Source organism: Pimephales promelas, chromosome 14, assembly GCF_988280905.1.
Source record: "Pimephales promelas chromosome 14, fPimPro1.hap1.1, whole genome shotgun sequence".
NCBI lineage: Eukaryota > Metazoa > Chordata > Actinopteri > Cypriniformes > Leuciscidae > Pimephales > Pimephales promelas.
Genome location: NC_142782.1, coordinates 30,233,443 through 30,250,820, shown reverse-complemented (window position 1 = coordinate 30,250,820; position 17,378 = coordinate 30,233,443). Strand labels below are relative to the sequence as shown.

At 38.7% G+C, this 17,378-nt stretch overlaps 1 protein-coding gene across 3 annotated transcripts in view; it reads left to right on the top strand.

Annotated features, from left to right (window-relative positions):
* tbc1d22b (TBC1 domain family, member 22B) overlaps positions 1-17,378 on the top strand; it is a 51,537-nt gene that overhangs the window by 11,023 nt on the left and 23,136 nt on the right. For all 3 annotated transcript variants that reach the window (XM_089119821.1, XM_039665401.2, XM_039665410.2), the window contains 4 exons: positions 3,780-3,850; positions 6,961-7,089; positions 10,842-10,907; positions 13,328-13,442. In XM_089119821.1, the coding sequence (XP_088975947.1) occupies positions 3,780-3,850; positions 6,961-7,089; positions 10,842-10,907; positions 13,328-13,442 (381 nt within the window). The remainder of the gene's footprint in view (positions 1-3,779; positions 3,851-6,960; positions 7,090-10,841; positions 10,908-13,327; positions 13,443-17,378) is intronic.

Genomic DNA, 17,378 nt, shown 5'->3' with positions numbered 1-17,378 from the left:
CCCGTCCATGATGTTATCCTACTCTTCCTGAGTTCATGCTGAGAGGCCCTTCTGTTCCCCCCACGTTCTCCAACCAATCGTCTCTTCGAGTGCACCTGCGAGTTGGCGGAACAAAAACTAGTTTTGCGTGTGCCTTCGCTCGTTTGTGCTGCTGATACTATAATGATGCTATCAAAGAGAGTCACTCTTCTTTGTTTTATAGTTTCAGCCTCCGCAGGCTCTGAGCATTCTGAGCGACAGGCTGAAATCACAGGGGAATGAGAACCATCAGTCATTGGAGGGAAAAAATTATGCTTATGCACGTCTTTCACTGCGCCTTATGAAAAATGTGCTTGTGATATAGTTGGAGGGGGTTCCCTGCACAGTATTCTAGGTTCATAATGGCTTCCGAGATCTTTCATCATTCTGCTATCATATGACTGTTGGCAGGTGTCCAATTCCATTAGTATTTTAGGAGCGCTTCAATATCGGTTTCATGTTTGTTCTAACTCAAAAACGACCCAGGAGCTACACACCAGATGTTTAGGTGCAAGTCTTTTAAGTTTTCATAGACGTTGTGAAAAGTTTTACATTCGCTGATCACGATGACCCGGAGGGCTTGGTGGGAGTTCACAAAAACAATTCTCAAAAAGATAAAAAAGACAAAGGTATTTGGTGTAATGGCATCCACCTGCAATGAAATGGTCTCTTTATAACAATGACAAAATAAGTAATTGAGAATAGTTGAGTTGAAAAGCTCCATTCAATAAAAAAAGGAACAGACAGAGAGAATGGCTTCGATTCAGTGTAATTCATCTGGTTTTCATGACTACAATTATCTCTGTGCTCTATTGTACGATCCGAAAGTACAAAACCATTTTTCTTTCTTTGATAGTGGTGCATGCAAAGGCAAGGATATACCAGTCACACTTTAGTATGTAACTTGTCCTGAATTGTTTATTGATACTTTGTGTGACATGTTAAGGAGGCGTTTGTTTGTGTAAATGATTGGAATTTATTATTGAGCCTTGGGGCTTTTTTCGGCTTGGTGCCGGTAAGAAGCAATCTAGCAACCGCACAGAATACCCTCGCAACCGCATTAAAGATAGCATAGCAAGTTTTGCAAACGTCTGAAAGTTTTTTGTGATATTGATTATAAACTGGCTTTATTTACCGTCTAGACTATTTATTCAGTTGGTCGGAGCTCCTGAATCTCTACGTTTTTTTGTTCATAGACATAAAAGAGAAGCAACAGGAAGTACACTGGCGAAATCCTTAAAACAGCAATTCACTCGAGAAGCAAAACTGATTTAAACCTAATTTAATATTTTTAAATACTTGTTTAATAATTACGTTTATTTTATTTATCCACTGGCTAATGATGTCTTCTAAATCTACAAACCCAATTCCATAAAAGTTGGGACACTGTACAAATTGTGAATAAAAACAGAATGCAATAAGGTGGAAGTTTCAAATTTCAATATTATATTTAGAATACAACATAGATGACATATCAAATGTTGAAAGTGAGACATTTTGAATTGCCATGCCAAATATTGGCTCCTTTTGGATTTCATGAGAGCTACAAATTCCAAAAAAGTTGGGACAGGTAGCAATAAGAGGCCAGAAAAGTTAAATGTACATATAAGGAACGGCTGGAGGACCAATTTGCAACTTATTAGGTCAATTGGCAACATGATTGGCTATAAAAAGAGCCTCTCAGAGTGGCAGTGTCTCTCAGAAGTCAAGATGGGCAGAGGATCACCAATTCACCAAATCATTGTCAGTGAACACAATCCACCGTGCCATTCACTGTTGCCGGCTAAAGCTCTATAGGTCAAAAAAGAAGCCATATCTAAACGGGAACCAGAAGCGCAGGCGTTTTCTCTGGGCCAAGGCTCATTTAAAGTGGACTCTAGCAAAGTGGAAAACTGTTCTGTGGTCAGACGAATCAAAATTTAAAGTTCTTTTTGGAAAACTGGGACGCCATGTCATCCGGACTAAAGAGGACAAGGAAAACCCCAAGTTGTTATCAGCGCTCAGTTCAGAAGCCTGCATCTCTGATGGTATGGGGTTGCATGAGTGTGTGTGGCATGGGCAGCTTACACATCTGGAAAGGCACCATCAATGCTGAAAGGTATATCCAAGTTCTAGAACAACATATGCTCCCATCCAGACATCGTCTCTTTCAGGGAAGACCTTGTATTTTCCAACAAGACAATGCCAAACCACATACTGCATCAATTACAACATCATGGCTGCGTAGAAGAAGGATCCGGGTACTGAAATGGCCAGCCTGCAGTCCATATCAAGAAGCAACAAGATGCAACAAGGAAGATGCAACAAAGAAGACCTAAGACAGTTGAGCAGCTAGAAGACTTTATTAGACAAGAATGGGACAACATTCCTATTCCTAAACTTGAGCAACTTGTCTCCTCAGTCCCCAGACGTTTGCAGACTGTTATTAAAAGAAGAGGGGATGCCACACAGTGGTAAAAATGGCCTTGTCCCAACTTTTTTGAGATGTGTTGATGCCATGAAATTTAAAATCAACTTATTTTCCCCTTAAAATTATGCATTTTCTCAGTTTAAACATTTGATATGTCATCTATGTTGTATTCTAAATATAATATTGAAATTTGAAACTTCCACATCATTGCATTCTGTTTTTATTCACAATTTGTACAGTGTCCCAACTTTTATGGAATTGGGTTTGTATTATAATTTGAGATTTTTACTTTGGCAAGAACCAGCCGATGTGATAAAATTATTTCAGGATATGTTCTCTGAACACTATTGTTAAAGGGTTAGTTTACCTATAAATTTTACTTCTTTCATTTATTATTCACCGTCCCAAACCCATAAGCCTTTTGTTCATCTTCAGAACACAAAGGAAGATCTTTTTTATTAAATATGAGTTTTCTGTCCCTCCATAAACTGCTACGCAACTGACACTGATGCTTAAAAAAAATCATAAAGAGATCGTAAAACTAATCCATATGAATTGAGCGGTTTATTCCACATTTTCTGAAGAGACTCGATCGCTTTATAAGATTGAATTTAGACTTTCAGCGAACATAAACAGAAGCTCAACCGAACCTGCTTGACGAGTGAGAACAAACCTTGTTGAAGCTCAAACGTGCTGCGTAACACGAGAATGAACCTCATTGGTTCACATCACATACCAGATTTGATATGTGAGTTGAATGAATAAATGTTAAATGTTTAAACGCTATATAAATAAAGGTGACTTGACTTGATTTGAATGTGCTCTTCAAACGTCATGCCAACATCCCAAGCCAATGCTTGATCACCTGTATAAATCGTGAACTTCCCAGCCATTTTTTTTTTAAAGTCAATGTGCAGTTAAGTCTTATTGGAGTTGCCATAGATCAAGGTGGCATGGCTGTGAAAACTGAACGTGTTTGCTAATTAAAAATAATTGTTTATTGATTATGTTGATAGAACTGTAAGTGAAGTGTCACTGGACCTGTGAAGGCAGATTTAGAGGACGTCAAGCATGATTTTCTATCACAGAATATGATCATATTCTTGATGCACGCTTTTAGCGGTTGATTAAGGCTGCTATTGTAAAATCTGATTCCAGCCTCCTCCTCCTCCTCCTTCTCCTCCTGCAGGTCTCTTTTTACATTGTACTTTCAGATCCAAACCGCAGTATGATTGTGTCATCAGCTTGATTATTAGCAGTAGTCGTCTACCTACAAAACAACTCAGCAGTTTTATTGTGCTATTGAATTATTTGTCATTTTGGATTAACTTTATACTTTTTGTTTATACAGAGGAGTTACGGAAACATAGCTGGTCGGGAATCCCTCGTGAGGTCCGACCAGTCACCTGGAGACTTTTATCGGTAAGTATTTACGAGTATTTTTTCCTTTCCATTGCACGATTCTTATAAAAAATAAATAAATAAATAAATATAAAAAAAAACAGATGTGAGAGGACAAGAAAAGATGTGGAAAAGAGGGAAGAATTGGACTGAAATATGTTGTTAGCCATCTTTGAATTCATTTTGCTCACATAATCACCACGACACATGTCCTAACCACTAGGCCACGACTCTGATGCCTTATTAATAATATATCTAACTGTATCTGTTTTCTTTCTAGGGAAAAATAATAATTTTGCTAAACTTGTTTTAAACGTACTTATCTGAAATGCATATTCAATTCAATGAATACTAGCAAATGATAAACTATTGTTTATTTAATTACAGCATTTTTTTATCTACTGTAAGCCAGCATCACAAACTTTGCGGTCAAGTTGTGCATGGGATGCGCAATAATTTTTTATGCTTTTCTGAGGGTATAAAACATCTGTGCCACTTTCAGATTAATGTGTTATTGATTTGTTTAGCAATATTGGCCTTGCTGAGCACTTAATGTCAGCAGAAATGTGACTGTCATCATAGAAGGGGCAGAGTCTTATGTCTGTATGTGCGCAGATGTTTTACAACCCTCATTTGCGTTTCAGGTGCAAACTTACACCGTCAATAACACGTACCTCGGGGCTAAGCTGTTCAAGCAAATCCCCACCCCACCCCGGCCCAGCTCCTCCAAGCTTTTGCCGCTTCATGCAATGTTTGCTGGGGGATTAGACTAAATAATTCCATATGTACAATGATGCAGAGGTGAATGCGTGCCGAACGAATGGTAGGGTGCCAACTGGAAGCGTTTAGCCTCCGCTTTTCATATTCAAATTGTGATTATAAAGCGCAACGTTTGTGTTTTATTTTTGTAGGCCCATTTCATGTTTATGATGTCAGAATCGCATTGAAAAGCTGTTTTAAGATGAATTAGGTTTTTACCGTGGAATTTGAATAGCTGTTACTACAGTTTTGAAGGGCCAATGATGGGGCGAATCCAAACGAGCTGAGTTTGTGCACTTATTATTCGCCTGAAGCTACAGGCGTGAGCTGAATTGAGAGTGAGATTCTGAATGTACGTTATCATTTGTGTTCAAGCGCTCGGCAACTCCGTGTGTGCTCATTAAAACGAGTTGAGAAACAATGGGAGGGGAAGACACTTAAAAAACATAATTTTCAGAAACATGATGGAGAGTGCTGACAAACGATCTAACTGACAGTTCCACGCCTCCACTTCTGCTCTACAAATAGCCTGCACTTGTTGTCTGCTCTTTAGGGACTCGTCTGTAGCTACCAAGTATGTTCTAGCAAAATTGCATCCTGCCTGTGTGTTAGTTTAGTAACTACATGATTAGAAGTTTCTTCCCGAGTTCTGGATCTTTTTTTCCTTGACTTTTTGAGGTCTGAGGTCTTTGTAGTTTTCTCTATTCTCAAATGTGATTCTTAGTTAGTAGTGTTTGCTAAGGCAAGCATCATTATTATTATAGCACATACTCTCGATATTAAAATGAAGCAATTACTCTATGCAATGTGAATTACAAATTGTACTCTTTGGACAGTATAACAGGCAACGTTTCTCCCCTACTGAAAATATAATAGGGTGAATGCATAAAAACCCCATATACTTACATTGAAGGAGAGACCTGAGTCATCAAAAGGTTGAAAGTTTGGGGTTGGTTTTTTAGGTTTTTTTAACTTTTATTCATCAAGGATGCATTAATCGATCAAAAGTGACCATTATTTTGAGATTTTAAATAAATGCTGTTCTTTTAAATCTTAAATTCAGAGAATCCTGAAAAAAATATCACCGTTTCCACAAAAAAAAAAAAAAACATTAAAAACCCCATATACTTACATTGAAGGACGGACCCGAGTCATCAAAAGGTCAAAAGTTTGGGGTTAGTTTTTTAGTTTTTTTTACTTTTATTCAGCAAGGATGCATTAATCGATCAAAAGTGACCATTATTTTGAGATTTTAAATAAATGCTGTTCTTTTGAATCTTAAATTCAGAGAATCCCAAAAAAAAAATATCACCGTTTCCACAAAAAAACATTAAAAACCCTATATGCTTACATTGAAGGAGGGACCTGACTCATCAAAAGGTCAAAAGTTTGGGGTTAGTTTTTTTAGGTTTTTTTTTTTTTTTTTTTTTTACTTTTATTCATCAAGGATGCAATAATCGATCAAACGTGACCATTATTTGAAGATTTCCAATAAATGCTGTTCTTTTGAATATGAAATTCAAAGAATCGTGATTTTTTTTTTCCACAAAAATATTAATCAGCACACCTGTTCACAGCATTGATGATGATGATAAATAATTCTTGAATACCAAATCAGCATATTAAATAATTTCTGATGGATCATTTGACACTAAAGACCGGATTAATGATTCTGATACTTTACAGTTTTGCATCACAGGAATAATTGGAATTTCAAAATGTTCAAATAGAAAAGTTATTTTAATTTTATAATAATATTTCACATTATTACTGTTTTTACTGTGCTTTGTATAAAATGAATGCAACTTTGGTGATCATAAGAGCCTTCTTTCAAAAGCGTTTAAAAATCTTGTTTTGTATATTTTGACTTTGCATTTTGACCTAGCAACCACCCTATCTCGATAATGTGGTTCATGCAATTTGTTTAGTAAGGCACTTTGGTAAAAAAAGCATCTGAAAAGAACTTAAATGAAATGTAACTTGCTTGATTTGCTTCTCTTGTTAGAAGGTTTTTGAAAAGTATCATTTATATGAGCAGCGCCATAAAATCCATTAGCATCAAGTCAGTGAGATATATTCTGAAAAGCGTTTATTAATCATTCGACTTCAGCACAATAAAGCTCATCTCATTAAAATGATTCAATATCTAGATTTAAAGAAGATGAAAAGATTTTTTTTCAATCTAACTTTTTTTCAACATGGGACTGCAGCATTGAACTGAAGTTACTTGTTGCTTTTTTAATATATTTAGTTTGCATTATTTATAGGTTATATTTTGGTATAAGTCAAAATACACTTGAAAGACATGGAGAAAGTATGTATCCAGCAGTTGTTTTCTCAATACTATTAAATTAGCATTTCCTCTCTCCCAGGGCTATCTTCCTGCCAACAGGGAACGCAGGGATCTGGTTCTCCAGAGGAAGAGGGAGGAGTATTTTGGCTTCATCGAGCAGTATTACCACTCCAGAACAGATGATAACCACAGAGACACATACAGACAGGTAAAACTCAATAGAGGGTATGCACGTGACGTCACCGTCGGCCGAAGTGACTGCGGTTACGCCCACTGAGTGGCAGCATTAGTTTTCTGCGAGAAACGCACAAAACGCATCTAAAATGGGAAAAGGCTTTGTGATCGACTGCACAAATAGATTTGACAAGAAATCTGAGGTGTATTTTTACAGACTGCTGAAAGCTACAAAAATGAGAAGCAAAAGGATCACTGCATTTCCCAGAAACAATTGGACTGTGTGATATACTGTGCGAAATGTGGATTTAATTTTGGATTTAATTCCCTGTATATTGTTTTGAACTGTATATTGATTTAAACTGTCTGATTAGTCATTTGTTTTACTCGCGTTTTTACAGTTTCCCTTATTAACTCCAGTCATGCAGCAGCTCTTTTGCCACTCAATACGACTGAATAGCATGTTCTGGACGGAAAGTGACGTCAGTGCATTCCCTCAATACATAAAAAATGGGTAGAGTTGGTTGAAATTGACCGTTCTGACTTTTGCATAATTTCCATGATTAATACCTTGATCAGTCCACTGGAAAACAAGTGTTGCTTACAAAGCTGGCTTGAGTCACAGAATACTTGAAACGGCGTTACATAATTAAGAGACAATTTAACACAATTCTGTTATTATTCTGAAGAACATTTTAAATATTCAAAGATTGACATGTTTTTTGAGATCTTGACATATGGGGATGTAGATGTTTAAGAGTGTTTTGGGAGCAGTTTTGCTGAAACATTTTGGAGTTTGGAGGAATGTGTACACTATTATGTTTAATGTACCACATCATTGTGTCAATTACTACAGACAGTATTTTTACTCATCCCCTGGTGCATTTAGACAGGAAATGCATTGTCTGTGCTAATCGACAGCATGTCAGACATGCCGCCCTCAGACATTTTGTTGAAAGCAACCCTGTTTAAATCCAGTTATCATAATACACAGGTGTATGCTGATTTCACCCTTTTGCAAGATGTCCAGTTCAGTGGAAAAGGATCTTGTAAAATGCAATATTTGTAAGATTATGGACATTACTGTATGTCTTTAAATTCCAAAGTTTATTGTGAAATACCAGATAATTTTGCTGTTAAAGGGCTAGCTACTCTTAGTGTCCATACATCCCTCAAAAACACATCTGGTTTGTTTCTTGTGAAGGGAGTTTGCAGGGCTTCCTTAAAGGGAAGTAAAGTTCACCCAGAAATAAATATTCTGTCATCATGTACACACCCTCATGTAATCAAACCTTAATGACTTTCTGTCTTCTGTGGAACAAAAGAAGAATTTTGAAGAATGTTGGTAACCAAATGGTTTTTGGTTCCCATTGACTTCCATTGCATGGAGAAACGTTCAGTTCAATTCAGTTTGGTTACCAACATTCTGTTGTTATTGGTTGCCAACATTCCATAATGTCTTCTATGTTCCACGGAAGAAAGAAAGTCTTACAAGAGTTTGGAAGAGTAATTGGTGATAGAATTTCCATTTTTGGCTGAACTATCCCTTTAAGACAGACTAGTTGATTTTGAAAAACCCTGAAAAACAATTAAATGTTTTTGGTTTGTTAGATTTTTTTTTTGTGTGTGTGTGTGTGTGTGTATGTGTGTTTTTGATAAGTTTCCTTTGCCCACCAATGATACATTAATTGGATCAAAATACAGTAAAAACAGTAATATTGTGAAATATGACCATTTTTCTATTATAATATATAGTATGTATATATATATATATATATATATATATAAACTTTTAAAAAAAAACACTGCTTGCACCAGCTCGAGACGTGAAAGTTTACTGATTACTGAGTTTGGTAGGGGCTACATTCATGCAAGTAAATAATACATGATTAGACGGACAAAATATTCGGTCAGCATAACTACTCTATGTCTTTAGGCTGATAGTCATGTTTGTTAAGTTAATTATTTTTCTGGTGAAAGTGTCTTGCCTCAGGCTATAATGCAAATCGATTTTTCAAATTTGCAGATTCATCTATGGTAGCTTGATATTATAATATTGACGACATGGCTATTATTATCTATCTACCAACAAACATTGAATTGAATTAGCATATCCATTATGTAAAAAAGTAGCCAATAGGCTAAAGTTACTATTAAGACGCACGCTGGCTTGTAAGCAAGAGCTACGCGATCTTTTGACGTTTGATAAAAATAAAGCCCATGACACTACAGTATATTCATAAGACATGCTGAAATATATACCAACGTAACTGGGATGAAGACATCTCACACGCAACACTGGAGTCTGCCCAAGATGTGAGAACTCCTTCCTTCTGCAGAGTTCGGGGTATCGCTCGTCAACAAATACACACGTGTATTCACTGTCATTCACATGACAGATTTTACGACTGTAGTAGAAGACAATACTGTTTCCCAACTGTAGGGGGAAAATTTCAAAATTTCAAAAATAACAGAATGCTGCTTTAACAAAGATGAACTAATACAGTAACAAATGTATTGATCATGAGTTCATATTAGTTGGCACATCACTGCTAATTATTTTTAACTTGTTGTGCATTAAGCATTACTAGAACAATCCCCTTTGGAGCAACCTGGGGTTACTTGTCTTAACTCAGAGGCACAATGATCTTAATTCACTCATCAATCCTTGCAGAGTTTGAGCAAACAACCTTTATTCCTGTAAGCCCAGGGGCTTTATGTTTCATACTTGCATATATTTCATCCTAGAGGTCTGGATGATGCATTAATGAATCGAACAGATCCCATCTGCAGAGATTGGGATTATCAGTGAATAGTATTGTAAATTTTAGTCTGTTCCTCACCACAAAGCTGTCACATGACTTCAGAAGACTCATAATGTACTGCACAAGTCATATAAACAATATTTAGGAGACTTTAAACCTGTTAGATTCGATTTTTGGGCGAACTATCCCTTCAGACGCCACTTTGTTGAGGAACTCTGTAGTGAGTCGAGGTTCCAGAAAGCTATAGGAGTAATACACCCCGATTTTGTTCTGTGTGTTATTAATAGGGGAGGGGGGCCGAGATCAATATTCTTATGGGCTGTAAAACTCAGGGTTAATGGTGCAGGACTGGTAGTCGATTGCTATGCCCTCCCTTCTCTCTTCTCTTGTCCGGTTCCTCAGGGCTTGCTGGCTCCCAGCCCCTCATTTCATCTACTGCAATACAAATCGGACACAGACCTTTAAAAGGATTTATGTGGTCGTACAGAACCGTTGGACTGGCCCCTGGCTGTCTGGGCAGAAACACTAAATGACCTTTTAGTGTGGTCACAGTCTGAGAGGGCGAGGAATGGCGGTGAATATGAGCAAACTGGACTTCGGTGGCCTTCGAGTGACCTGCATTACTACAAAGCCATTTCGTCAAACATATGATGGAAGTAGAAATGGAAAGAGGGAAGAAAATAAAAGGGAACTAGATGAAAGAGAAGGGGTCGCCACCTGTATGTGCGACTGGACGCAGTGCTGCCCATTTTCAAAGTGGATTCATGCAGGTTTTGTGTGTAGCTTGTTACGAAACCAGATCAATAGCTTGCGCAGTTTGGACCCTGATGGTTTGGTTTCCCTCCATTTACTGGAAAGGAAAAAGGACATATAACTCAATTTAGTGCTCTTGGGGCATATTGATTTAATCTCTTACTTTTTTTCCCCCCCAGTACACCTGTACTTATGACGAGTCTGTAACTGGTTTGTGTGGGTGTGCATTGGAGTTTACCTGAATATACCTGTCTGTGTCTTTCCATAGATTCACATCGACATCCCGAGGACGAACCCTTTGATTCCTTTGTTCCAGCAGCCGCTGGTGCAGGAGGTATGTGATATTCTCTGGCGCCAACACCTGAGTATCGTTGCACACCGCACCTGTGTCAGACCCTCCGGGGTCATACAGACGCTCCGATGTCACACAGCAGGCACTACACACTTAATGTAATCGGATAGATAAGTGAGCGAGTCACACAATCGTGGCCATGTCATATTTTACCTCGAAATCAAAAGAAAAAAAAAGAAAGGTAAGCCTATTTTTAGGACTATTAATGTTTTTTTTTTCCATTGCGACAATTGTTTGCAAGACAATTAAGACGCATTTCCCCCAAATTACCATTACCATCTAATGCATCTTTTCTTTCCCAATTCCCATTTATCTCTGGTGATTCTCAATACATTCTGATTACTGTAATATGACAAGCTCTTCTTATATTGGCATAAATGACAGTACATCTTTGTTTAAATCCATTGCAGCAAGCACATTTTCTTCTAGTTTTCTTCATGTAAATAATGTCTTTGTGAAATATGACCAATTAAATTCTGCAACAAGACAAGCTTCAAGAGATTCACTCAAGGAAAAAACTTAGTGTTCTGGATCAGTGAATATTTTTACTTTTTTGGTTTGTTTATATTCATAGTTTTTGGTTTAGTCCTTAAAATGTGTCTATTAATCATGATTTGATAATTTACTTAAAAAATATTTATAGATATGTATTGTGGAAATATTTGAGTAAAAATATATATATTTTTTTTGCAGTTCAGTTATTTTGTGAAGCTGTTCAATTAAACGATCAAGACAAAATATACTTTAAAGGAGTAGTTCACTTTTAAAAAAACTTTTGCTGATAATTTACTCACCCCCATGTCATCCAAGATGTCCATGTCTTTCTTTCTTCAGTCGAAAAGAAATTAAGGTTTTTGACGAAAACATTCCAGGATTTTTCTCCATATAATGGACTTCAATGGGCACCAAACGGTTCAAGGTCCAAAAGACAGTTTCAATGCAAACTGGAAACTGTTCAAAGGGCTTTAAATGATTCCAGACGACGAATAAGGGTCTTATCAAGTGAAACAATCGCTCATTTTAAAAAAAAAGCAAAGTTTAAGTTTTATAAGCTGAAATGTTCGCCTTGCTCTGTTCTGCGATGTGCGTTCGTGACTCTCCTGTTCAAACTCGTTTATCAAAATGAACTAATCTTTTCCCGAGTCAACTCGTTCATTTCGTTCATTGAATGAACCAAATGACACGAAAAAAAGATTCGTTCATTTTGATGAACGAGTTTGAACAGGAGAGTCACGAACGCACATCGCAGAACAGAGCAAGGCGAACATTTCAGCTTATAAAACGTAAACTTTTTTTTTTTTTTTTTTTTAAATGAGCGATCGTTTCGCTTGATAAGACCCTTATTCATCGTCTGGAATCATTTAAAGCCCTTTGAACAGTTTCCAGTTTGCATTGAAAGTGTCTTTTGGACCTTGAACCGTTTGGTTTCCATTGAAGTCCATTATATGGAGAAAAATCCTGGAATGTTTTCGTCAAAAACCTTAATTTCTTTTTGACTGAAGAAAGGACATGGATATCTTGGATGACATGGGGGTGAGTAAATTATCAGCAAAAGTTTTTTTTTAAAAGTGAACTACTCCTTTAATGTCCCCCAGGGCGCAAATTTGTCTTGGGCTACAGTCACTGTGACACATGCATACAACAAACCACATAAAATATACACTGAGTATAGACAATACCAACATGCCTCATTACACTGTACCGTGAAAACGGTGCACAAGACAGTTGGAATAAAAAGTGTACAAGTAGGTAACAGTCATTTGTTATTGTTTAGCATCTTAATGGCAGCTCCCATGAATGAGTTTTTATACCTCTTTAACCTAAATGGTTTACCTGAGGGTAACAACTCTAGTTCCTTATTGAATGTGGGTTGGGTCATCCAGAATCTTATGTGCCTCCCTGATCACACATTTTTCGTACAATGACTGTAGGTAGCACTGTTCTTGGTAACCTACAGTTCTAACTTGGATTTAAGCTGAACTGAAAGTTTCAAGTTTACCAGTGTTGAGCTCTTTCACTCAAACTTTTTGTCAATTTTTTTCCCAGATGCATAATCTGTCTTGTTATAATTCTTAAAAAAAGAAAAAAAAATCAGTAAATCCGCTGATGATATTAACTGTTCTGGATGGATGGGTTGCTTGCAGCCAGCTGAGCTTTGTGTCATTGAATGCTTACCAGCAGGGGGTGCTGTGGTGTTAGAGAAGTGTACAACACTTGTGTTACCCATAAACAAGGAACAGAGCACTGGAAATGCAGCTGCGTTTAGAAAATGCAAGCATCCAAATTAATTTACCTGTTGGTCTGCTCTATCAATTGCTAAAAGTCTACACAACAATCACAGTTCTTATGATGCATGATTTGTACATGAAATGATCATTGAAAGCAATTGTCTTGTTTTTCAGGTGTTTGAGCGGATTCTCTTCATCTGGGCCATCCGTCACCCCGCTAGTGGATACGTGCAGGGCATTAACGACCTCGTCACCCCTTTTTTTGTGGTCTTCCTCTCTGAATTCGTTGGTAAGTGTTTAATAACCTTCCACATGGATCACTTGGTCCGCTTGACTGATTCTTCACCTTTCTGAATCTGTCCTTTTGGCTGAGCACATCACTTCAGTTGGCTCCGCTAATATGTCAAAGTCGGAGAGATGCAGACAGGACCGTATCTGACAGATGATGGTGAAAAATGGTTCTATAAGTGTAAACAAACTGACAATATCCTGTTGAAAATGTCAAACACAAAAATACAGAATATCAATTATCTTTGAAAGAAAATCTGAACGATAGACAGTGGGTGAGAGAGAGAAATGGTGAAAGAGGGAGAGAGTGACAGACAGACAGAAAGAAAGGGAAATGGAAAGAAGACGACAGTTTGAATCAGACGGAGGGGAGAGCAGACAGATGGGGAGAGATGGATAAACAGATCATTCCATGTGTCTGATATTCTGTCTATCGCTCTATGTATCGTTTGACTGTTCTATCTATCGGTCTATCCGCTGTCTTGGAGCAATAGATGATAGATAGATGTGCGTATTAGAGATAGACAGACAGACAGATGGAGAAAGACCGATAGCTAGGGAAATAGGCTCTCCGGCTCTTGTCCTCATTGCCATTCTCCCTCCACCCGGCAGCTTTCCCCTCCCTTCCTTATTTATTTCCTGTCCTCTCATGTGAAGGTTAATTACTTATGGATAGTTAAGGATTACAGAAGAACAATAGGAGGCTCATTGATCTCTCTGGTGTGCCGCTGCTGCAATGTCACCAGTGCAAACACCAGGACATACCCACAGATTACCTGGATCACCAATCGATTTCTCTTTTTCTCCCCCGGCTGTCTACCTCGCCCACCACTCTCTCTGTCTTTTCCTCATCCCTCTGTTTCTCCGCAAAGCTCATTTAGCGAAAAGCTGATTTTTCATACCCGCGCTTTCGTGTCATTCTGCAGGCCCTTTCAATCTCTAATTTGTTTGCGGGCCATGTGAATATGTGTGTGTGCGTTTGGGATTCTCAATGCCGCAGGTTGAATGAGACGCATTGATCGGCTGGATTTAAGTGTTTACAGAGGCTTGCGAGGGTGCCGAGCACACGGTGGGGGGCTCGACCCGCCGATCGATGCATCTGAACGAACTTCATGATCCCAACATGCTGCCGGCGGGAGATAAAAGAGCGGGGTTAGCGCTCTCCCTCCGCCCCGGGTTTAACCCCCGCCGTGGGCAAACGCGTCTGGGTTCACGGGCGCTAACTGCTTCGTCTGCTCTGAAACGCAGCGTTTTGCCAACTTTCGCTGCGCTGTTTCTCTTGGCCGGCACGCCTCAGTGGCTTTCTAGGGCTCCTTTGCGAGCTTTTTAGCTTTCTGCTGAGAAGGCGAGAGAGAGAGAGACGGCATAGGAGAATATTGGCGCTTCACATTTAGCTCAATATCAGCGAGTAGCGTTTTAAAGAGTAGCCGCCAGGAAGGAGAGTCACGGCGCCCTTCGGTTTAAAGTGTTGGTATTGATGCGCCGAAGAATTTGAAGTGGAGGGACGAGACGGAGGAGGGAATATTCTCAAAGGGTAAATCATCACATTTACCCTGACAGACAAAGAGGACAGCGGGGAAATCTCCTCTGTAAAGCATCAATGCCCTGTCTCCGACTCTCTCACTCTCCCTCACACACAGACATTGGTTTTATTACTGAAGAGGGTGTGTGATATTCTCACCTTATTATTTATTGCTCCATTGCTGTGCATATTTTGGATTAGATGGGTCGTCTGGGTGGGAAAAGTGTGTGGCTTGGTGGTTGTGTTGCTGAATCTGAGCAACAAGCCACAGGAGGGTAAAGGCTTTTGTGGCTTGAAAATGTTCATCAAAAATGTAATTCATTATTAAAATCGCAGTATTGTAGTTTATAAACTGTAGGCTGTTTATAGTTGTAAAGCAACATGACCATCCAAACATGAAAATTCTGTCTTTCCAAACCTGAATGACTTCATTCAGGTGAATCAGTCACTGAGTGAATCAGAGAATTAATGGAATTCTTTCCATGCAATTGCCGCCTGGAGCTTTTTAAAGGGACACTCCATCCATTTGCATTAAGCGTTCCATGGTTAGCAACCCAGTTATACTATTGAATGGTCGTGCAACACTCTCATTTTCCCCTGAGACGAGAGAAATCTGTTATTTACCCTATTCACTTCCTCCCACAATGATGCAAAAATCGTCATTTTACGTCATTGTAGGAGAAAGTGTTGGAGGAGGATTTCTGTAAAGACTGCAAGCACTAGATCCCACCCTTTCAGACCCGCCCCTAGGGGGTTGGGCCTAATGCGCTAACAGACCAATCACAGATCAGTGCCAGTGCGTTTGATTTCACCAACAGAAACTTTTTGAAAATATGGACGAAGGTACTTAATACACAGACGGATACATAATGGCGGATTGGGATTACAGTAGTGTCAGCCATGTTTTTTGGAAGCTAAGCTAGCAGGCTCTTGTGCTGTGGAGAAAGCCGAGTAGTAACTTTAGGGGTTAACTTACCGTCCTGTTTTACCCGGACATGTCTGGGATTCAGCTTTTGCTTTCTGCAGTCGCCATTCATTGTTTACATGCACAGCTTTTGTTTCAATCTAACTGAATTGATTCTGATTGGTGAATCTGAATGTAGTGTTTACATGAACGTTAAACAAGTGATCGGTTGATGTGTGTTTTAACATTGCTAAGAAAATTCCCACTCCTCCGTGAGAGATACGAGACCGGTAACTTATGTCTCACAGGTGACGCTCATCGGTCATCACGCCGCCGGCCTCGCGTGGTTCTCCCGCGGCCCTCACTCGTCCTGCTCGCCACAATAAACATGATGAATGACGACTGTTGAACGCAAAAGCCGAATCCCGGACATTTTGGGCGATCTCGAAACACATTTTTGTGGAAACTCATCACGGAGACTCACTAGACTAGCCTAGACTTGTTGTTTAACTACTGTGTGGTTACTGGTAGGCGTGGCCTCCTAGGGCTAGTGAAGCAAGTGCATTCTGGGAGTTGTTGTCTTTGATACAATCTGTATTGTGAAAAGCGCTATATAAATAAATGTGACTTGACTTGACTTGACTTTCATCCACATGAGCCAAAAATACATTTTCTGTCTTTTCTCAGTCTAGAAAGCTCCAAATTCAAAAATACTTTCACATTTCTTCTACATAAATTACCCATTTTAAATACACATTCATCTTTCCAGGGGTGGAATGACCCTTGAAGTTTGAATTAAAGTAGTCCATGACTATATTCCAAGTAATTTGATAGCTTTGTGATTTAAGTTATTCGCAGAAAATCTTCATTAAATCAGTGAATTTCGATTGGTCTGGATTCGCGAATGGATCATTCAGAGTCAGCTGATCCATGCTACTTTTCTCATTAACATGCCGAGTAGAACTAGGATGGATGTCAAGATTCAATTAACAATTTTATTGGGTTTCAAATGCTTTAAATGTGGTGTCTCATTAACAACTTTCATGTTGATTTTGCATCATCTTTTTTTGAGTCCCAGTCCTGTTGTTTTCCACTGATAAAAGAAAGTAATACAAGTTTGGAATGAGAAAATTATGGTTTTTGGGTGAACTATTCCTTTCATAAAGAATTCAATTGATGTGTGATCACCAGGTGTGCGTCTGTCGGCATATTTCATAAACCGCTTTGAACATGCCTCATCCAATCCGCTTTTAGAGTCTGAGCTACATAATATGGATAATTTAATGCTCAAACTGAGATATGGAGGAATGACCTGAATGAGCTATGATTTGTTTCCTGAGTTGCAGACTTCACTTACGATTATTGAATGATCTCTCCGGTCTCTCATACTCGCACCACATGCGTACATGGCACAATAACCCCCTTTTTCCCCACAGGGTCGGAGAACAAGGTGGCAAAGTCTCTCTTTGTGCCACAAACAGGATTTCTCCTGCATTCTGTAAAGCCGCTTT